This window comes from Stylophora pistillata, chromosome 10 (assembly GCF_964205215.1).
Source record: "Stylophora pistillata chromosome 10, jaStyPist1.2, whole genome shotgun sequence".
Taxonomy (NCBI): domain Eukaryota; kingdom Metazoa; phylum Cnidaria; class Anthozoa; order Scleractinia; family Pocilloporidae; genus Stylophora; species Stylophora pistillata.
This window is the reverse complement of record NC_142528.1, coordinates 30,481,508-30,504,425: the sequence shown is the minus strand read 5'-3', so window position 1 is coordinate 30,504,425 and position 22,918 is coordinate 30,481,508. Positions and strand designations below refer to the sequence as shown.

At 37.8% G+C, this 22,918-nt stretch overlaps 3 protein-coding genes across 6 annotated transcripts in view; 2 read left to right on the top strand and 1 right to left on the bottom strand.

The window, feature by feature from the left end:
* Nucleotides 1-17,761, bottom strand: part of LOC111325431 (QRFP-like peptide receptor) — a 39,663-nt gene extending 21,902 nt beyond the window's left edge. For 2 of the 4 annotated variants that reach the window (XM_088735872.1, XM_088735873.1), the window contains exons 1-2: nt 17,626-17,761; nt 5,657-5,738 (exon numbers count right to left, since the gene is read on the bottom strand). The gene's annotated coding sequence lies outside the window, so the exon portion shown is untranslated. Of the gene's footprint in view, nt 1-5,656; nt 5,739-10,550; nt 10,689-17,625 lie in introns of those variants that run through there. The other 2 variants (XM_088735871.1, XM_022929233.2) reach the window with 1 other exon arrangement.
* On the top strand, nt 1,494-4,056 carry LOC111325429 (heparan sulfate glucosamine 3-O-sulfotransferase 6). Its single transcript, XM_022929231.2, has one exon. The coding sequence runs from the start codon at nt 1,641-1,643 to the stop codon at nt 2,973-2,975; it is 1,335 nt and encodes a 444-aa protein (XP_022784966.2). The 5' UTR covers nt 1,494-1,640; the 3' UTR covers nt 2,976-4,056.
* LOC111325428 (eukaryotic translation initiation factor 3 subunit B) lies at nt 6,920-21,554 on the top strand. Its single transcript, XM_022929230.2, has 20 exons — nt 6,920-7,118; nt 8,380-8,575; nt 9,454-9,573; nt 9,683-9,740; nt 10,565-10,693; nt 11,212-11,369; nt 12,802-12,850; nt 13,155-13,237; nt 13,332-13,398; nt 14,035-14,081; nt 14,191-14,329; nt 14,988-15,059; nt 15,651-15,723; nt 16,055-16,177; nt 16,847-16,925; nt 17,721-17,859; nt 19,360-19,485; nt 19,751-19,828; nt 20,549-20,657; nt 20,983-21,554. Exons 1-20 carry the CDS (start codon nt 6,944-6,946, stop codon nt 21,078-21,080), a joined length of 2,118 nt encoding a protein of 705 aa, XP_022784965.2. The 5' UTR covers nt 6,920-6,943; the 3' UTR covers nt 21,081-21,554.
* Nucleotides 21,555-22,918: the final 1,364 nt, after the last annotated feature.

The following is a 22,918-nucleotide window of genomic DNA, read 5'->3' as shown; positions in this document are numbered from 1 at the left end:
GTCTCATTGCAAAAGATTTTTGCTTTCTGGCGTTTTGCTACTATCTATACATTCTCGAGCACTTTGGTAGAAATTCAAATTTTTTCATACTTTCTTTCCAGCGAATGCTGAAACTGTTGTATTTTCGGTATATGACGAAACCTGCTTACTATGTTCATGTCAGGTCGCAGGTAACAAAAGAAGGCAAAATCTGCATATATGTTTTGTCGGAATGTAAGATTCTTGTTTTTTGTTGTTTTTCCTGTTTGGATACCGATCGTAAACGGATCCCAGATTTTCCTGTGTGGGTAAGGCGGGGGCGGGAAAAGAGAAATGGATGATGGAAGACGACTAGATGTGTCTTTGTTCTGAGATGAACGAACCGATAGAACTCCTCTGAAAGGCGAAAGCTATCTCATTGAAGATTTTAATTTTTCTGTTAGTATTGCTGAATGAGTTCCTTCACAGTCTGTGAATCATAAAAAAAGTAGAGCTGAATTCACCAACTGTCATTTTTAATCCTTGGTGACTTTCGATATCCTTAACCAACCTCGCTCCCTCTCACGGTTTACTTTTCCGTTATGGCTTTTCCTCAAAAACTGTTCCTTGTTTCAATCCACTCATGCTGTTGATGCCACAGCTGCACCAATCTACGTACCTACGTGTTGTGCAGCTGACAAGTCATAGTGCTATTGTTGTAGGTAGAAGTTTAAAAACGACCGCCTCGAGAGACTTGGCCACTCTCCATTTTTACGGCAGGAAGTTTAAAACAACTGACGGAAATTCATACCAGCATCTAAATACGCTCTCACTACCAAGATAGGACTGCGGAAAAGTGCAATTTTTAAAATCAAGGGAAGAGAAATGAGCGAAATAAATATATTTGTATGGTTCGAGATTGATATCTTTAAACTCTCCAGCAATATAAACTTCTAAGAACAATCCAAATTTCAGATTCTCATTACCTCCATGAAAGGTGTCGCACTCACACGGAATTCTTCGCACGTACTCAAAATACAACGTACTTTCCTGCTTTCAGGATCACTTTTCCTAATGACGGTTTCTCATTTCGGTTTCCATGTTTGAGATGGATATATTGTTGCTGTCAAATTGCTCTAAGCTCTGAGCAACGCCGCTCTCTATTGCTTTAAACTTAAAAAACAATGCGCTCCCCGGGGGGATAATTATAAATACTGTGAAGGTATTAATACGATTAAGTGAAGATAATTTTCCTTTCGATTTCCGCTCGTTCGCATTTCCTCACTCTACAAGGAGGCAGTGTTTAGCTCAATTAATTACCATCAGTCGGCTTTTAGAGGCAGGGGCGCTATAAATCGGCAAGCCATTATATAGCCATGCATGCGAATTAATTCGTTATCAGGTCAACAGATCTACACGGTCAATATGCGGGGAAGATTAAGTACTGATTGAAATACTGGGCCTATAATCGCCGAGGCGATGACATCAATTGTTCCAAAAACCAATCACATCGCTTCAACTATCTATCTATTTACACGCTGGTAAAGTTCGGAAACAAGCGGTCAGTTGTTGTGTTCTAACATAAACTTCACTGCTGAACTGATGTCGTGTTTTGATGCTCTAAGTTTAAACCTTATTCCGTCTGGAGGCTGGGGAAACAGCTAAGGACATGAGAGAAGCTCATGATATTCAAACGGAGCAATTCGTCTGAAAGGCTCTCATTCCGGAGCAAGCACCTTTTTGTTTTCGTTTTGGCATCCTCAGCATTTTTAACATATATTCTTTACAGGAACGCTCACTGGAATAGCCACACAGTAAAGTTCACTCCCTTGGATGGCTTGAAAAATAGGAACAACCACTCGATCTCAACGCGTGAGAGGTCAGGGGCAACGAAACGACCACTTCGACAATCGAATCATTTCGAACACGTGGTATTAGGAGTGTCGTCGGATTTCAAAACAAAATTAAATCCGACCAGTACTTCAGATGAATTGAGAAAAATTCCATCTAAGCTCTTGCAAGAAAGAATCAAGCATCGAACTCCGGAAGACTCTGGATCCCGCGGTCAGCTTAACTCTCGCAACAAGTACTCTAGCAACGTAAACGGTGTTGACAAGAGCTTGAATTATTCCTCAACTCAGGGCGATCGGAAACATTTGTTGAATTTTAGGAGTCAAAGTGAAGATAAAGAAGATAGCGGCGTTTCTGAGTTTCAGCTTGAAGATGGAGAATTTAAGAAACGACTGCCGAATGCTATCATAATAGGGGTGAAGAAGGGAGGAACACGCGCGCTGCTTGAAATCTTAAAGATTCATCCGAGTATCAGAGCATGTAGCAATGAGGTGCATTTCTTTGATCGCGATGAAAATTACGAACAAGGACTCAACTGGTATCGAGAACAAATGCCCGAGTCAGTGCTCGGGCAAGTTACAATTGAAAAATCTCCAAGTTACTTTATAACTTCGAAGGTACCTGAGAGAGTGTATCGAATGTCTAAAACTGTTAAACTCATTGTGATTGTTCGCGACCCCACAACACGAGCGATATCGGATTATACCCAGGGTCTAGAGCGAAAACCCGATAACCCACGCTTTGAAGAAGTGGTTTTTAACGACGCAGGCGAGGTGGACGAAAATTGGAGCAAAATCTCCATTGGCCGTTATGCCGAGCACTTAGCGAAGTGGATGGAATATTTCCCCTTGAAGCAACTGCATTTTGTTAGCGGAGAGGAACTTGTCAAAAGACCCGCGAAAGAATTGAAACTCGTCGAACGATTTCTCGATATAAAACCCTTCATCAGGGAGGATAATTTTTACTTCAACGAAAGTAAAGGATTTCCATGTTTTGTCGGTAAAATTTCAAACACTGGGACCGTGAACAAAGCGCATTGCATGGGCGAATCGAAAGGAAGAAAACATCCCGCTGTAAAAGAAGACGTTTTGCAAAAGTTGCGGGAATATTTTGATCCATTTAATAAAAAGTTGTATTCAATGGTGCATCGAAACTTTCGCTGGTAAGCGACTACAACAGAGAATTTCAAAATCTGCATAGGCCTATTGATGTTGAATATTGTTTGCTTTGCGACTGATTCAATCATTCCATCTACACCAAACACAAACATTTTAGATGGATTAGACACGAGAATCCATACTTTAAATTATGAGACTAAACAATTAATCATCGCACGGAGTTACGACAGAAACAAAACAATTTTCCATTCGAAAACTACGTACGCGTGCTGTTCTTAATCGAACTTGGCTAGCTGGCGTATTTATTTATTCATCTAATTAATATTTATTCTCTCGGGAGGTCTACGATGAAGCCTTATTGTGGGCTACAGTCGTCAAAATATTTTGCAAATATGACATTCAAGTAAGTGGGCAGATGTCTAGGAAAGATTTCCGTATAACCCCGTACCATTCAGAAACAAAGCCGTAATCCCAAAGGTAATCTGTTGTTTTGCCTCAGCTTTCTTGTATCCAAGAATTGTATGCATAATGAAGTTTGGGTTTATACGGAAATCTTGCCAAATACTTTTGGTTTAGTCCTATTTTGAAGTTTATCTTTAACCGGAAGTTGTGTAAAATTGTTTAAGATAGCACTGTCCTCGCTGGACATAAGACATCACATCTGTTGTTTGAAATAATTCAAAACTGTTGTCATTATTTCTTTTAAGTCCAACTGAATTTTTCCAAGGATAAAGCAGTTACAGGCTCTGAGATATACCCACAGATTGCCCAATTCTAAGACATTTGATTAAATTTAATGGTAAATTTGTAGCACATATTACTAAATCTACACAGGGGAGTAAAGTCCCTTGTTGTCATTGATCCTCTCGCAAACAATTTTACTTTTAGAATTTAGCATATCCACTCAGGTACAATTATCAGCTATGTGCCTTGCAATTTAGCAGCGGAATTTCAACAGTTAAGAAATCAGAAAAATGTTTACTATGCTGGGCCTTGTCCTTCTTCCAAAGAAGTGGCCAGTATCAGAGATAACAGATATTGTACATCGACAAATATATTTGACAAAATTTAAATATGGTGTGTATTATTTTTTTTTTCAAGAATGTAAAAATGTACTTATTCATTTGTATTGTGTCTGCTTCTTTGTTATTCTTAATCATTTCTTATCAGTGTTATTCTTAAAGGAAATTACCCCATAGCTTAGCAGATCATGAGTGAAACTCCCAGAACTACAAATCCCACGATTTGAATTGACAACTTTTTGAAAAAATATTTCACTTTAAATGTCAGTCTTTTTTATTTTTTTGATCCACAAAATGTAGAAGAAGTGACTTGGAATAACATTTGACGATAAAAACTTGCGACAAAACGTTGCTTGATAACATTGTAAAATCTAAAAATGATAAAAAGCGATAGAAAGCCAAAATCGATGACGTTTCGACGTTAACATAATGTCATTATCAAGTCAAGAATGTATAAAAATAAGTTCTATAAATACTAAAAATGAACAATAAGAGAAAATAATTTGCAGGTTAGACAAAAAGTGAATGTGAAACGGACAAACGGACTCCATACGTGCTAAACTTTTTGTTTAACCTGCAAATTATTTTCTCTTACTGTTCGTTTTTAGTATTTATAGAACTTATTTTTATACATTCTTGACTTGATAATGACGTTATGTTAACGTCGAAACGTCGTCGATTTTGGCTTTCTATAGCTTTTTATCATTTCTAAATTTTACAATGTTATCAAGCAACGTTTTGTTGCAAGTTTTGATTGTCAAATGTTGATCCACAAAACGGAAAGTATATTTATAGTATAAAAAAAGCTGAAACTGAAAGGGTTTTGTTCAAACAATTTCCTAATTTGTTTATGCTTTGTCATAGTTTATTTCATTATATTTCCACATTTCTTGTGTTCTAAGAAGTCATCTTTCACTTTCTTGTTTGAAAATAAAATTAAGAATAATGAATATATGAAATTCATATATCTGAACTGCAGTAATAGAAACGTATTTGTACACAATCCTCGCAGTAAAGAGCAATATTTAAGCAATAATGAAAATCAGACCTGAATAAATTCAGGCCTGTGCAGGGTTCGAACCACTGACCTCTGCGATACTAGTGCAGCGCTCTACTAATTGAGCTAACAAGCCAACTGGGAGCAGGTTATCAAATTAGTCTGACATAAACCCGTAAGATGCACAGATACGTTTCAATAACCATAGTTCAGAGATATGGATTTCATATATTCGTTGTTTGCTTTATCATTTTACAGGTTTATGTCGGACTAATTTGATGACCTGAGTAACTTGCTTTATTCTTCGACTTATGGGAGTTGAAGTGTTTATTTAAAGACAAGTTAGCCCAGAAATTTCAAATAGTAGGCAATATTTTGCAATCAACAAGCTCAAAAGCTGTTTCATTATACAAACACCAATAAGATACCAGGTGAGCTTTCTTGATATCATCACACGTGAAAATAATATTGTTATGCAATGATATAGTTTCATATTAAATTGTGTCTTTTGTGGTGAAAGGAAATGGTCTGGTTTTTCATCGGTGTTCATATGATAGAGTATTGTATGGCGCTTGGAGATACAAAATTTCTCTTCTCGTGTCGAAGAATAATTCACTTGTTTGCTCCTCTCTCTTGTGAAATATTTTTCAACACCTGAAGGGAAACTTTGTATCTCTGTGTGGCGATAAAATATCCTCTTTATTTCTTACTCAGTAATTAAGTTTGTTTCCATGATCATTTTCAGTAATTCTTCTCAGTCAGGTTGACTCAGTGGTCTATCCAGGACCATCTCTGAAAAACAAATGTTATGCAGTAATAAGGCAAATTAATACAGAGTTTGCTTTGAGCCACAGTTCTGGTGAGGGGTGGAAAGATTCAAATGAATGAGTAATTATATTTACAAAGATGTTCCAGGAACCTGCTCTTTTCGCAGGAAAACTACCTAAAAAATAAACCAGTTTTAAAAAATGCCACCTTAGGAGTCACTTATTCAGGTTAACCCTTGAACTCTCAGAAGTGATAAACATGTAACTTCTCCTTACAATATCCATACATTATCCAGCAAATGGGTGATGAGATTATGCAAACTTATCAAGTGGAAGGTTATCTTGATCTCACACCAAATTCTCATGACTAATTTACAAGGAAATGTGTAGCAGTCAGAAGGGAGAATTAGTAATTAGAACCTGGGAATTAAAGGATTAATAGACTTCTGTGAATGATTAATAATGGCAATAGGATTTACTGGAGTCCAATTTGTTTTGTAATCATACAAGTGATCAACAGATGGCTGCAAAGTGGGAGTCTGATTTGTCAATTACGAGTGTGATTACAGACTGAACTGGACAACCCAAAGACCTGTCACCAATTAATCATAACCATTACAATGCTAAAACAAGACAAATACATTTAGAAAATATATCTCCGAAGTCTAAAGTAAATAATTCCACTATTTTGGAAATTCCCCGGTTTTTTTCAGAATAAGTGGTTGTTGCTATGGTTATTTTGATAAATTCCGTGATTGATGGATTTAGATGAGTGGACTTAATATGAGAGGCTGCTTCAACTGTCCATGTCTGATTAAAAGCGACCAATTACAGCCAACTGTCCGATTACACTGTCCGATTACAAATATAATGAATGAAGTGAAAAGATAAAACAGCTAGTGCACCAATCACATTTCAGGAAATTGTTATGGTGATGAGTAAAACGCAAAATCACTTGATAAACACATTACATTCTCTACAGGGAAACTGCATCGATAACGATAAATGAGGAACATTTTCCGAATATAAAACTCGCTTTTCCTACTATCAAATACCTCAAATGACGTGAAATAGTAAATTACAGAGAAGAATCACCGTAGTTTAATCTCTTTTTTTTTTGATGAGTCGGGAACATAACATTTGAGTTGAAATCTTCGCGCCCTGCGTACTCCTTCCCAGGGCCCCATACTACACGTCATTGTGCACGTGTTCCACTGTGCGCTCGCGGCCATGATCGGGAATATGGCGGAGGATAAAGAATTTGATGAAAAGACGGGCAGTGGCGATTCAGAAGAAGAAGAAGAAGACGACGAAGAGGTTGAAGCTAACGGGAAAGATGACTTCGACGAAGATGATGCGGAGTTTGACGATCCAGAAGGCTTCATGGACGAGATAACAGATGAAGGTAACTTCGTAAGTTTCACCACGTTTGGGCTTCGAAAGGATTTCAGTTCACAACTTCACGGATAGTCAGTTACCAACCTAGGTTTTGGAATTTTTAAACCCAAAATAATTTCGGATTGACGACAGTTTGAGATCACCCCTAAGACTTCTGTTTTCACCACTTAGTAACCCTCGTGGTAAAAATTAATTTCTACAATAGGCCGGCATGTACTTCTCCCCAGTTGAAATGTAAGCTCCGGTAATGAAATTCTGCCGGTACCATACCATATTCAGGGATTCCCTCTCCCTTGTATTTGTTCTTGAACCATAAATGTGTTTTTTTCAGTGTGATAAATGTCCCCTTACGCGAATAGATTCTCCAGCTACTGTTCACTTTGGCGAAGGAGTGCATGCAATATTCAGGGTTTTAAACGTTACTCGAAGATAGCAACAGACCAAAAAATAGCTCTTGTCTAAGTGGTTTCTCCTTGACGGCAAAATTTGTTCGTTGAAATTCAACAAATTTTTCTGTTTCTATTGTTGATCCTTTTATGGGTGGGTGCTGCAAATAAGTTTCACGGTACCAATCTATAACACACCGTCCAATACCATAGCTCCAAGTAACTTATTACGGGGATTTTTCATGTTTTACAATGGAGAACCACATTTTGGATTTCATCGCAAAAATGTGAAAGTATCTTTTTTTTTTGGTTTGTTTTTTCTTTTAACCTGTAAAACTGTTAGTCTATAAGGATTTCACTAGATCCAAGGGATTGATTTCACCAACTGGTTTTGTATTTTATTCCTTTGTTCTCTTTTTGTTTTCATAGTAATAACTGTGAGGCAAAGCAAACTAAAAATTTAAAACAGTAAATAAACTCAGAACACAGAGTAACCCCTCAACTGCGGTAAATCCGGAAAAAAAAGAAAGGAGGATTTGCATGTTATTTTGGGGTTGAACTATGTTCAGTCTTGCTTCAATAAGAACCAGATGTAACTACTTAGAAGCAAGGAGAATTGCTGTCTATAAATGTTTTTAGGGTGACTTTTTTTTTGTTGTCCTCTCAGGTTGGCCTTAAATAAGTTTACAGATTTGAATCTAAGTTGTGTACATTGTGATCAACCACAGACCCTATAATGAATAGATGTGCAAATTACATTTGTGTCTGGGAATTGAATTCTAAGAAATGCATAATAATACTAGGATTCTTTTGAAAACAATTTTATGAAGAACAGATCCCAGTTCACAGCATTTAACTTTAAATTTTTTTTCTCAAATATAGAACTCTTAGCAGATATCTTAACTGAGAAACCTAAAGAAGTCCAAGGGACTGATTGCATTATTGTTGTGGATAATGTCCCCACCATTCCGCCAGATAGACTTGAGAAGTTAAAGAATGTGATCCGTAAAGTATTCTCAAAGTTTGGAAAGATCATTACAGAGCATTATCCACTGGATGAAAAAGGAATAACAAAAGGGTAAGAGTGTTTCAGCCCTTAAGCTCCCAGAACGGATAAACATGTAGATTCTCCCTGTAATATCCATACATTATCCAGCAAACAGCTAATGAAAATACCCGAACGTAGTACAGGGCATCTGACAGGATGCGGTGGTGTGGATCCACATAATTAGCTTACTTCCATATTCTCCACATCCTTGGGGGCATTTTTCTGTGTAAAACTAGAAAATTTCTATATATAAGCAAGAAAGCAACTGCTTACCATCCTTAGAAGCAAAAATAGCGAAAAGATTGATCATTTTGAAGAAGTTATTCACCCAAAACAGCGACGAAAACACACCTTTTGATCGTAAACAATTGTAAACCGCCAGGCGTTCCATGCATCTTCTAGTGATGGGCCTGGGTTCTACTTTTGTTTTAACATTTTGGGACTTCCGGTGTCCAGTTTTCCCCTTTCAATTTAATTGCTGGTTACTAAGCTTCGGACAAACCCAACAACAAAAACTGTGTTGAACGAAGACATACCTGTCCATGAATGGCAGCAAAAGATTAAACATGTCATTCTCGGTAAGACGTTATCGTGTATTTTATACGTTGGTTAAAGCCAAGGGAACAACTTTATTGTAATTTTTAGAAATTTCTGCATAATCTGGCATCTTTTCCACATAATCGTCACTTTCTTCCACATGATATTGCTGAAAAATTCCGCAAAATTTTCCATTTTTTTTCCGCACCCTATCAGATGGCCTGTTAATAGGTATATCTAGATCTAACACCAAAATCTCGTCACTAATTTACAAGGAAATGCAAGTTATAGGGTTAAAAGTAATTCTCGAGTGATCATTCGAAGAATGTAGCTATTTTGTCTAATTATTCTTAATACTCTGCTATTTTCAGGTATATTTTCTTAGAATTCTCCAATGCCAAAGATGCAGCACAAGCTGTGAAGACAGCTAATGGTTACAAGCTAGACAAACATCACATATTTGCTGTTAATCATTTTGAGGACTTTGACAAGTAAGTCTGTCGCACAGGAGGACATGTTTTTGGGATGCATTGTGTGTTAAGGTTTTACTGAAAGTTGTTATGAGTAAGAGTAACAGGAAATTAATTCATTTATTTCTAGATTGGCAAATTTGACAAAGGACTGGCAAGCCCCTACAAAACAATCTTATGTCCAACAGGTGAGTGAAAATTAGATTAGGGGTATAGACTGAAGTGAAAAATTTGATGGTAAATTAACACTCACATAACTTTTGGCTATGCCTTGTGGGGTACAAAGAGTTTTGAGCTCATTCTGGCAGCCTTAAGTTGTGTCAATTTGGACCAGGTTTCTCAACTAAAACTGAGTGTTTTACAATGACTCAACAGTTATTTCTTAATTTTGTTTCTTAATTGTGGCAAATGATGAAGTTCTCCTTATGCCAGTTCTGCTACTGATATGAAGTGCTGAGAACTGGGAGAGAATCAAACTGATGCTTTCTCATTCATATTATTTTCCAATCTTTTAACCTTAAGGGTATATTTTTTTAGCCTCACCAGTATGTGACTAAGGTCTCGAGTGAGAACAATGAGCTACAGGCGTTATCATGCTTCTTCATTTTGGTATTAAGTGGGAGATGTTCAAAAATATACCCACACACTTCTTGCAAAGAGTAGTCACAGAGCTCCTGCTGTGTTAATTTTCATCCTACCTGCTATATCCAATTCACAGTTATTTTAACCTGTTAAACAAGTTTACCCTTTCACCCCCTAAAGTAATTGGTATCTAATTTCTCCTTGCCATATCACCCCTGAATCAAATGTTACAGTCATGAGAATAAAGGAAATGATCACCACCTAAAAAAAGCTCTTGATTATTCAACAAATTCTCCTTGTCAGGCCTTAGGAAATGTATAGAGAACAGTATGGAGAATATGCATACTAATGTGAGGGTGGAAAGGGTTAGCAGAACAAGTAAACAAGAAACAGCAATAATAAAGGTTCATTCTTACCTTCTTATTTTCAGGAGAATTTGAGATCTTGGCTTTTGGACCAGGATTGTAATGATCAATACTCTTTGATTCATGGAGGAGGAGATAAAGTTGCAATCATGTGGAATACCCAACAGGAACCAATTCTATCAAAAGAGAGACAGGTAAGCCAGCATGAGGGTGAAAAATAGTCAGTGTACAAGCCTTTGGTCTATCCTGCTGTAGCTTATCCCAGTTCTGAAGCATGAAGCTACCAGGATTATTGATTAAATGTACCCTCTTTACATTTTCCAGGCTTCAATGAAAATTCACCTCTAATCACACATACCCCTGGATAAAGAGATGTGCTGTGGTGTGAATTATTGTGTCTAAGGATACCCTAGGGAATCACGTTGTCTTGTTATGTATCTGTTGATAAAGAAATAAACTTCACATGGTTAGACTATCATCAAAGAGCCTGAAAGAACTCACCAAAATTTGTCAACTGGGGTAGAAAAATAACTTAGACACTGAAATAAACCAGCAGTGAATATAGTGGTTTAGTGGGAAAAAGATGGTGTCAGACTGCTGATGGAAAATTCACAGCTAAAATTCCAAATTATTTAGATTTTTTGTCTAGAAATTAGGTAATGTTTTTTATCTAAATATGGTTTATTTTCAATTCTCTTGCATTTTTCTGCAGAACTGGACTGAAACATATGTGCGTTGGTCACCCAAAGGCACGTATTTGGCAACTCTGCATAACCAGGGTATTGCTCTCTGGGGTGGAGAAGAATTCAAAAGGCTTATGAGGTTCAGTCACCCAGGAGTCCAGCTTGTAGATTTCTCTCCCTGTGAAAGGTGCATATTGCTTGTGTACCAATTTTATCTTATCATTGTTATTTTTAGTTACCGTAGTTATTCGACTATAAGCCGAGCGATTTTTTCACAAAACTTTACCAAAATCTCGAAAATTTTTAGCCGGAGAAGGGTTCTCGGCTTATAGCCGAGTGTTTTTCCAAACACAATTTTTTCGAAACAGCAAATTCAAAAGAAACATAGATATATTCATCTATAAGCCGAGGTATTGCATGCAGAAGTAAATAGCAAAACAAGTTGAAGTTGGTCATTGACTTTAAATGTGTGGTTGCTTCCAAAGGAGTGGTTTGTTGTTTTCGGCGCGTAGTAAATACGGCTTATTGTTCGTCCTCAGTGTCGGCGTGGAATTCGTCGTCCATCTCCTCATCTGCTAGTTCTGCCGTTTATTCCGAGTAGGTTGGTTTATCTTCCATGCCGTCTGGAGTATCAGAGATTCTGCAGGTTTTGAATGAGTGTACAGAGCCTGCGAAAGTGTTTTAAAATTTTCGAAACCGACCAATCAGAATTGCCCATTCCCACGATTGGTAAACAAACACGTCATTGTCACATGTTACGGTGTTGAAATTTGTGATCACGTATAAAGAAAACTAATCTTGGCTTCTCTGCTCTGTAAACTAATCAAGTAATCTCTCATTCAACCGCGGATATTTCTGAGTGTAACGGCCCATCTTTGTGCATTTCGCTGACATCTCGAGCTCTCCCTTAAAGAGATTTTCTTGATCTTTCCTCTAGCGACTCACTGATGACTGTACTCTCTGGTTATCTCGGAATGTGTTTTCGACGGCAATATTGCATTGAAACTCTTTTCTGTTTCGAAAATTTTGCGATCATTTCAGTTTGTTGGAGAACAGAATTCTCTGAATGTGGTCTCGGCTTATAGACGATATTTTTCCGATTTTTTTCGTAAAGTTTGCACCGACTATCATGTCTCGCGAGTTTAGGGTCTCGGCTTATAGCCAAGGTCGGCTTATAGTCGAATAACTACGGTATGCACTATAAAATACTGCATGAACCAAGTTTATTTGTTAGTTTTACTTCAAATGCATGCTGGACTGTAGCCTTCTACCATGGATATAGCTTTTGGATTGTCACAGAAGTACTGTTGAACTGGGTCCCAAGCTGTCTCTAATTTTCCAATCCCACCTTGTTTGGATGAAGCTATGTAACATGGAAAACATCCTATATTTCTCAACTTTACCTTATGGACATTATTCAACACCGTTTCACAGACCTTTTTAACTTTTTAAAGCAGAATTTGCCTAGGTAGGCAAGGAAGTTGGCTGGAAAGAACTCTTGAATTAATGTTTTGACACTGCTTCATGTGTGTTACATTTGGAAGCCAGGTCCTACCTGTGACAAATAAGCTAGGTAAAGTAGGTGAAATCATTAAATTTATTTTTTCTTTTTTGTGCAGATATTTGGTGACCTTCAGCTCTCTCTCAGACAATCCTGAGGATCCACAGGTATTACAGCACTTTGGGTTTGTCTTTTTTGTCACACCAGTCCTGTTGCATTTGAACCTCGCATGTTCTGTTCAGTTAGTGTCTGGGGAATCTCCTTTTTTGATGCACACGGCAACAAAATCTTGCCAACTTTACTTGGTCTCAAGGGAGACTTTATAAATTATTAATCATTTTTGTGATCAGTCTATTGCATTTGATAATTTGTGTGGTTGACTTGAATAAGATCAAACCAGTTATCATCTTTTCCAACTCCTTTCTTGCACAGTGTACATTGTCATGATACTGATTTCTTCCCCCCTCTCAGGCCATAGTAATTTGGGAAATACGCACAGGAGCAAAAAAGAGAGGATTTCTCTGCGGAGATCAATCTCAGTGGCCAGTATTTAGGTAAGGTTGTTTTGTAGTAGCAATGAGAACACACTGTAAGCTGCAGCTGTAAAGTTAAGTTTGTATCTATCATTGTTATGCTCTATTTCTATAGATGGAGTGCAGAGGGTAAATATTTTGGTCGTTTAGGAGAGGACAGCATAAGTATATATGAAACACCGGTGAGTTGTCACCTCGTATATTCTCCCTGAAATAGCCTTCTTCATGCAGATATTTTTCCCTTACTTGGCCTTCAGACAGGATGTTTAGAGTATTCATTATGAAATGTTAAGGCAAGAGAAAACTGTAAAGTAATATTGCAGTGTTCTCACCAGGCCCAATGTGCCTCAATGGGTGCGTTGTCTTGGCTTTTATTGCATCATCTCAGTTTTCCTTGTGGGAATCCTGCAAGGCTGCAGCCTGGTGAAAACACTGATATTGCCTTTGTCGGACTTTACTCTTTTAAACCATAACATTAGTGTTCATTTTCTCCACCATGTTTCCTCTGCATTTCCTATGGTATTGACAAGGAGAATTTGTTTGACAATCAAGAGCTTCTTGAATTGGTGATCATTTTCCTTTTTCCTCATGACTTTTACCTATGATTCAAGGGCAATAGTATAAGGAGAAATTATATAATAGTCACTCAACGGAGTTAGAACTGTAGGTGGAGTATTTGTTATATGATTAGAAACATCCATGTGTAAAGAACACCTCGGCCGTTTATCACTTTCAGTCAGCTATTAGCAACTAATGAAGATTAGCAATTAAATAAGACGATGTATGTCCCTGAACATTTTATTTGTGCTTTTCTGTAGTCGTTTGGTCTTTTAGAGAAGAAAAGCTTAAAGATTCAAGGGGTCAGGTAAAGTAAATAACCTCACATGTATGTCAGTGTTGTAAAAAAAAAAAAAAAAAAACTTAAAAGCATAGTTTTAACCTTAATAGCACTTTGCATTTTTTGTGCTTGATAGGGAGTTTGCGTGGTCTCCAACAGATGATGTGATAGCATTTTGGGTTCCAGAAAATAAAGACACACCAGCTCGTGTTACCCTCATGGAGATACCTAGCAGAAAAGAGATACGAGTTAAAAATCTTTTTAATGTGTCTGAGGTAATGATAATGCAGCTGATTTTACTTGAATAATTGGTGAATATTGCTCATAAAGCAAATTTTTTTATTCAATGTCTACAGGAATTTAGGGTTTGCAGGGTTTTTTGTCACTGTTATATTATTGGAGAGGAAAGGGGAAGCCATTTTCTCAACTTTCAGATTGAAAACTAAACCAGTCGCGACTTGGTTATTCACATTTCCTTGCCTCTCTCCTTGTGTTCATTTTGAGTTCTCATAGACATTTTACATTCTTTCTTATTAGCCATTGTAAATCTTTTGAATTGGTTTTGGTTTTCTTAATGCATGCTGCTAGTGTTTCCTCAATACAGTTTCTTCATTGTACTGTGGACATTTAAGGCAACTGTGAGATAAAAAACATTGACACATTGTCTTGATTTTCTTATTTCATTTCAAAGTTGCAAGTGTCAGTTTTCGGTAGTCTGATGCCATAGGTAACCAAATGCGACAATTATATTATTCCAATATAACAGTGCAAGTGATGAAGTTCTCCTTTTGCCAGTTCTGCTACTGAATTGAAGTGCTGATAACTGGGAGAGAATCAAACTGATGCTCAAAACATGAAGTTTTTTCAGCATAAACAGATGTCACTGTAGCGGCAATTTGTTTGAACAGTATTTTGAATTTATTTTGATTTCAGTGTAAGATTTACTGGCAACAAAAAGGAGACTATCTAGGTGTAAAAGTAGATAGATACACCAAAAGTAAAAAGGTTGGTGCTTTCTTTTGATGAACTCTTTCACTCCCAAGATCTGATTGTTAATTCTCCCCTCTGGCTGCTACACATTTCCTTGTTAATTAGTGACAAGAATTTGGTGTCAAATAAAGATAACCTCTACCTTGTTAGTTTCAGTATTCTCATGACCTTTTTTCTGGATAATGTAAGGATATTATAAGGAGAACTTACATGTTAATCACTTAGGAGAGTGAAAGGATTAACTGTACCCCAAGGCTAAGGAATTTTGGTGGTGAATTTTCATCAACATGGAGTATCTTCTGTTCTTGATGTGTGATATTGGGGTTGTAATCCTTTGACCCAATGAGAGTGTATGTGGTTTTTAACTTTCTACCCCCAAGAACTGATTAGTAATTCTCCCGTCCAGCTGTTACAAATTTTCTTGTAAATAAGAACAAGAATTTGGCATTAGGTCAAGGTGAATTGTACCTGATAAGTTTGAATATTCTCAATACCTGTTTGCTCGATATTGTATGGACACTATAGGGAGAAGTAACCTGTTAATCACTTCTGGTAGGATAAGAGTTGAGGATAGTTTCTTACATTTAGCTGCTACATCTTTTGTAGGGGCTGTATTACAACCTTGAGCTTTTCCGTGTGCGAGAGCGGCAGATTCCAGTGGATGTTGTGGAAATGAAAGGTAGGTTAAAACGTGAGGCATACTCTCATGTTGGCACCAACTCAGGAAATTCAGGCTTTCTTAACCCCTCACACCCTTACATCAGTATGCATATTCTCCACACTGTTTTCTCTATACATTTCCTAAAGGGCTGAACAAGAGAACTTGTTAAAACAATCAAGAGTTTCTTTTGCAGGTGATCATTTCTTTTATTCTCCTGGCCTCAATGTGTGATTCAGGGGTGATATTGTAAGGAGAAATTAGATGGTAGTCACTCTTAGGGATCACGAGGTTGAAAGAGCACATCTTACCACTGACTTGATCAGTCATCTAACATTTATTTTGTTTACAGAGGCTGTTACTGCTTTTTCATGGGAACCAGGTGGCAGTAAATTTGCCATAATCCATGGCGAGAGTCCCAGAATATCGGCCAGCTTTTACAACATGGAAAAGCAAGGGAGTGTTTCACTTCTTAGTGAGTACAGATTTAATGTAGTGGACATGTCATTGTGAAAATCAGCTAGTGTTTTTGTAGGAGGCTTGATTGATGTCATCAAAAAGAATTGAAGTATTGTCACTGACAAAGACAGTGCAACATTTGATATATATTTAATATCACAATAATATCATTTTACCAATTAATTGCATGAGAGTATGTGAAAGAAGTACTGTCCTTGCTGGCAGTTATCATGCTTAATACTATTTCATTATTAATTATTATTCATTATTAATACTATTTCATTATTAATTATTATTAATTATTAATACTATTTCATTGTATGGTAGTTTTGATCAATGAGTTTTTGACATTTTGTGTTTCTTAAAAAAAAAAATGTTTAAAGATTATTGGTTGTGTAGTCTGATTGTCCAGCTGAAAGTAGCTTGAAGTAGTTGTGTTAATAGCTCACTGTTGTGTGTAAGTCATTACAAGTGAAATGAGGAGTTTTTTGTTGGTTGAGTGTTAACTTGACTATTCTGATGCAAGAGACTTAGATAACAAGTTTGATGTGGCAGTAGAACAAAGCAAGCGATGAAGTTCTCAAAAAGGGCAACAATTCCCTCGGAGTTATGTGCATTTATTGCTAGTTTTGAAAATTTTTTTCAACTTTTTTTTGTTCCGTTTTTTTGTTGTTGTTGCATATAGAAACATTTGATAAGAAGCAAGTGAACAATATATTTTGGTCACCAAATGGACAATTTTGCATTCTTGCTGGTCTTAGAAAGTAAGTGCTGTATGGCCCATACCTGGGAGTACCCTTTGGGGGGGGGAGGAGGGGTGGGTTGAGGATTTTCTCCACTTTTTTAAGTCTGGACCACAAATGGCCAAGTAAAGTTTGTCTGCTCAACCTATTGTAATCAAGTTTTGTCTCTACTTGAAGTGTGTTCAAAATCATAAATGGGTAATTTTCTTAAGAAACTGTGGTGCTGTGTTGGTGGGGGAGTATAACAACATAGTGTGGTTTTATCAACTGATTTGATAATGTAAATTAGCCACCATAAAGAGTTTAAAAGCTGATGTTTCAAGCATGAGCCCTTTGTCAGAGTGAATGACGAAGGGCTAACGCTCAAAATGTCAGCTTTGAAACTCTATATGGTGGCTAATTCACATCATCAACTCAATTGATGAAACCAAATTATCTTGTTTAAACTGTACCTTCTGGTGCACATGAACCTATATACAGACTCTAAAGAGTGCACTGGTGGTTGCAAGGGTACAAAAGAGTTACATGTAGAAGCCAGTACTTTTGATGGGAGGGTTTCTAAGACAATCATAGGCAGACACCTTGTAGGAAACGTCTAAGTGACAATTTGCCCCCCAAAAATGAGATAGCCTAAAAGTATTTTTCAATAAACTGATTACTGAGTAATCTTCCTTGAAAGTAAATTAAGGGACAGTTAATTAAACCAAAACAGTTGCCTTACCATAAGGAGCAAAAACACATCATAGAGCTGGGCACACTTATCATCTCAGATCTTGAATAGCATTGTCAAACTTGTGTTCTTCTTGTTATCCTCAGCATGAATGGTGTGTTAGAATTTTATGACACTTCTGATGTAGTCTGCATGAACCAGGCAGAGCACTTTATGGCCACTGATGTTGAATGGGATCCTACTGGTAGATTCGTGGCCACATCAGTCAGCTGGTGGGCTCACAAGGTAAGGAAAATAGTCCAATTAAAGTGTACATCATAACAAAGTTCCTTCAATGGAGGACACAAGGTTCTTCACAACCCTTATATCTGAAATCCTGATTTAAGTTTGCTAGGAAAATCAGTGCTTTTTGTAACCAGGGTGAGACCTTCCTACCCAAGCCTGAACTCTTTAATTCCCAAGATCTGATTTAAAATTCTCCCCTCTAACTGCCTTGCATTTCCTTGTAAATTGGTTGCTAGAATGTGATGTTAGATCACGAATTCTACCTTATAAGTTTGAATATTCTCAGTACCTGTTTGCTGGCTAATGTATAGATATGATAAGGAGAAGCCACATGTTTATCACTTTGGAGAGTTGAAGGGTTACTGCTCTTCCAGCACCACCCTTCCTACTGACTTAGCTCAACAGTTGTAATGTAAAATAAGAAGACAACCTCCTAAGTAAATAAATATATCTTATTAACCAAGTGGGAAGGCCGTACTGGGAGAATATCGGCCCTAGGTTTTGACAGTACGGACCGAGCGCCGATATTCTTCCAGTACGGTTCCGAGCAAGCTTGGTTAATAAGAGATTTATTATACGACTGAAGTTCAAAGGGACACAAGTGCGGTATTTCGGGACCATTCGGGACAGTGCCTGGTCCAATACTGGGAGAATATTGACCGGCAATAGAGCATTTTGATTGGTTGATTTTAGTTATTGGCCCTCTGACTGCCCGAGTCATGTAATAACACCACTTACGCTTTTTAGTTGTATTGGTGGTTTTGTTTTCAATGGGAGGAATATAAAATGTGAACGTGGTCTTCGGTGCAAGCTTTGTGGAGTAGTCAGACACTCGTGTTAAGGTTTACAACACACTTGAACAATCAGAGCGACTGTGTCATCCTTTTTCTCAATTGATACGGTTAGGAGATTTTTCAGTGAATATGTGGTCCCAGAGAGTTTGAGTTTCGAATAACGAAAACCAAAATAGTTACAACAGCCAATGGGAGTGACGCTCGACTTCATCGTTAGCCAATGAGAACGACGCTCGACTTCATCGTTAGCCAATGAGAACGTAACGTAAAAGCAGGTTAACTGCATGAAACGCGAGAAAACGTGGGTGAATTTGATAGGTCGAGGAGGGGGTGTGAGTTTTGTGGACTAATCACTGAGCCAAGTTATGCAAAACCAAATCAGTTTTGGAGTACTTTTGGTACAAAACTGTGCCACTTCTCTGTCGCTGACAGAAGTAGACCATACTCATCAAGTAGACCATACTCATCAACAACGTGTCGAATCTATGACGCTCTGGTTAATAATTGCTTCAAATGCTCTGCCATTAGGCTGCAACAGACTTGAGGTAGTTTGGGTGATATACGTGTTTTCAAAGTGGGAAAAGAGCTCTCTTGCACTTGATGTGTCATTGCATGGTGTTAGGGAAGCGTGGTATGTAGGCATTGTCCGTTCACGTTTGTTACAATTTTATATAATGATGTTTTGTCATTTCTATCTTCTCTGTAGGTAGATAATGGTTACTATATCTGGTCATTCCAAGGCAAGCTTCTTCAACGTCACGCATTAGATCAGTTTTGTCAACTTCAGTGGAGGCCCAGGCCCCCTAGTCTCCTCTCAGAGGACGATATGAAGGTAGGAAGGCCGGGGGGCCATTCTCCGTATCATGTTTTTTGTACCGAAAACTGTTACCTTCATGTAAAAGTAAACTTCGTATAGGATCGATTTTCTGAATGAGCCAAAACAAAGATAAAAACTCTGTTCCTTGTCGATGGTCTCCTGTTTTTTTTTCTTGGTACTTTTATTGGTCGATAGTTCCAAAACTGATGTGCTGAAGATTTTCTTTGGAAATTACCAAGTTGAATTTTTCGTTTACCCCATTAATTATTTTCTCTTTCAGAATATCAAGAAAGACATTAAGAAGTTCCAGCGCATGTTCGAGATCAAGGATCGGATGAGTCAATCACGAGCTTCTAAGGTGAGGAACAGCTTCTGTGAAGGGTGACGGAGTTGTATTTTTTTCATACATACAATAACATACATACATACTTCATCCACTTTGTGTTTTTTCCTGAAATTTAGCTCATTTCAAGCCGTCAATTTTGTTTCAGGTTTCTGCTTCCTGAACGAACGTGTGTCGAAACTAGACACTTACGAACAACTATGTGCATTAAATACGAAAGAAAACTAAAAATAGAATAAAGTAACATTGATTTCTTGCTCAATCTTCCCACGGAATTTGGATTTACCAAACAATTTACTAAAATAGCACAAAAGCGTTCGATACAGTAATTATTAAAAACTATTTTATCATTAGCCATTTCAATAACTGCAAACCACTATTACTCAGGTTATCATAGTAAAAAAAATTCTAGTGGCAGGAACCTCCATCTTGGCATCGCTGCGTGACATTTTAATGTCGGTTGCAAACGGTGTATGTCTGGAGGAAGAGTAGAACGCGAGGTTCGTCTTCGGGGCTAGGGCTGCGTGATTCTTAAGCCCATCCTTAATTCCACGCGACAGGTTTTAAGATTTTTTTTCTCCAAGCGGTTTTCAGGCTTAACTTTAGCGGTTTAAGATCGTTTCCTCTTGTTTTTTTTTTTTTTTTTCACTTTGAACTCTGAGGGAAAAAAGGGAGCTCTTAACTTTAGTGCTTCTTCTAAACTCATCGCATTATCTTTGGCATGTTTTCCTCCAGGAGTTGATTGAAAGGCGGCGGCGAAAGATGAAAGACTTTCAGGGCTACAGGCAAAAGAAAAACAACGAGTTTGCGCAGCAGAAGGCGCAGCGGTTAGACTTGCGAAACGGTGAGTAATAAATAAGGATCTTAAGACTGGCAAACCATGCGGAATTCATTGACCTTTTCCTGGGTACAGCCCTTCCTGCTTAATAGCGGTGTGTTACTGGAAACTACGAGGGCTTCTCACCCAGGAAGCTCGGCGAATTCCTTGCCCGAGGCAGACTGCGATTGATTATTATTCTACAATAATTAGAATTGACACGGTTGAAACGATATGCCCATGACAGACTCCACAAATGTAGGCTAAAGTTTTCTTGGTTCTCGAATCGCTTTGTTGTTGCTCTAACTGCCATCAGACCACTAACGCAGATTTATTTTTCTTTTCATTGTAGGTATTGATACGGACGAGATTGATAGTAACGCAGAAGAGTTTGAAGACGAATCAGTGGAGTTCTTTATCAAAGAGGAGATTATCGAAGTGGAAGAATAGCCCCATAGCCGAGTTGTCCTTTGTTTTTCCCACGAGCGAGAGCAGCGAGCGATATTTTTTCTTCTCTTCACAAGTGAAAAAGATAACCCAGGAGTTCAAATTGATCCGGATTATTTCAGGAAAGGCCGCAGCTGGTAAAGCTGGTGCCTTGTTTAGTTAATTCAAACAGGAAGCTTTCATTGTATCAGCAGAAAATTTTGATTATTATCCTTATTACCTTCGTAGTGTGTAGTGTGCTTTACTCTTATTACTGTCTTGAACTGTCCGCTGATTGGCCAGTTAGACTTTGATTTACCGGTAAATTGTAGCTTTTATCTGTAGCTGTAGAAATGTCCACTAAATGTTGTACTTTCTGGCCGAAACGCGAGTTTCTTTTGCAGATTTTACATTGCGTCGTGGAACTTGCAATTTTCAACGTGAATCGTAATTTTACCTTTGCTTTTAGGAAATTAAAATGGAATATTATGCGTTCAATTTTCGTTTTACTCTTTGTTTCTTTCCATTTCCGTCAACTCTGAAGAGGTGAGAGGCAATTCTCACACCCCCCCCCCCCCCCCTATGCAGACAACGAAATATTATGGGAAAATAGAACCAAAAAAACAAGAAAACAAAAGAAACGTATTGTGGAAAGGAAAGAAAACTCTCCGTTCCGTTGAGGCTTTTGAGTGTCTAAATGTGGTTAATGATTTTGAGCATTTTTAGTAGAGTGTTTGAATTAATCTGCGATTGCAGTAGTTTTGCTTTACTGTAATTGGTGTCGTAACTCGCCCCCATCCACGCAACCAATCAAAGGTCACAGTCATTTTCCCGCGCTTCACGAAGTTCAAGATAATTCTCATTGGCTCCTTGTGGCCTATTTTTGATTGGCTGTTGTGATCATTTTGGTTTTGTTCAGTTGGTGCAAACGCGTTCTATCAATCGGGCACTCGGTCAATTGTTACTATTAGTCGGTTAGGAGTCGAAAAAGTCTGTATCCACTGAAACGGTTGATGATGAAAATTAACTAGCTTACAGATGTAGTTTCCAAACCTGAGAGTAACAGTTACTGAATGACATACTTGTAGGTGAAAAAAGTTTCAGATTAAATTGCATTTACGCGTTTCTTTGTGGGGTACTCTCCACTATTGTGGTTAAACAAGAAACTGAAACTTACCTTTGAAGTTTATCATCTCTTCCTTTAGAGATTCCATAACTCACTGATACGATTGACAGAACTTCTCTTCGCGAAAACAGATGTGGACAGAGTAATCAGTTTGTGAAGCTGACGTCTTTCTTTCTGTGACGTAACAGTGGAGTACAGGCAAACGTGTGCACGTCATTAGCCAATAAGATTTGCGCTGTCACATGCGCGCGCATGGTTTTATTCGCTGGAGCGCTTTTCCGCGCGTGCCGCTGGGTGAATGAAAGCTCGCTCGTGAGCTACTACAGTTGTCAACAAAAACTTTGTGAATAGCGAGAGAAAAGAATTTTGTGCTCGATCGAGAAACATCCGAAGTTGATAATTTCATTAACGAATTAATTTCATGAGAATAAAGGAAATGATCACCAACTAAAGATTTGCTTCATAATTAAACATTTGTCAGCACTTTGGGAAGCGTATAGTGAACAGTATGGAGAATATACATACTGATCTTTTGTTATAAAGGTTAATTATTGTTACCTGCCTGCAGTTTTGGCAAGGTATTCCAATCGTAAGGAGTATTTCCTTATCGATCAATACCTGGAAGAGAAAGGGTGTTATCAAACTGGCCCGTTATATTTAGAATCTCAGCGAGAAAACACCAAAGAAGCAACAACAAGAAACACATATGTCCTCCCTGTTTTGCAATCATCCGCTA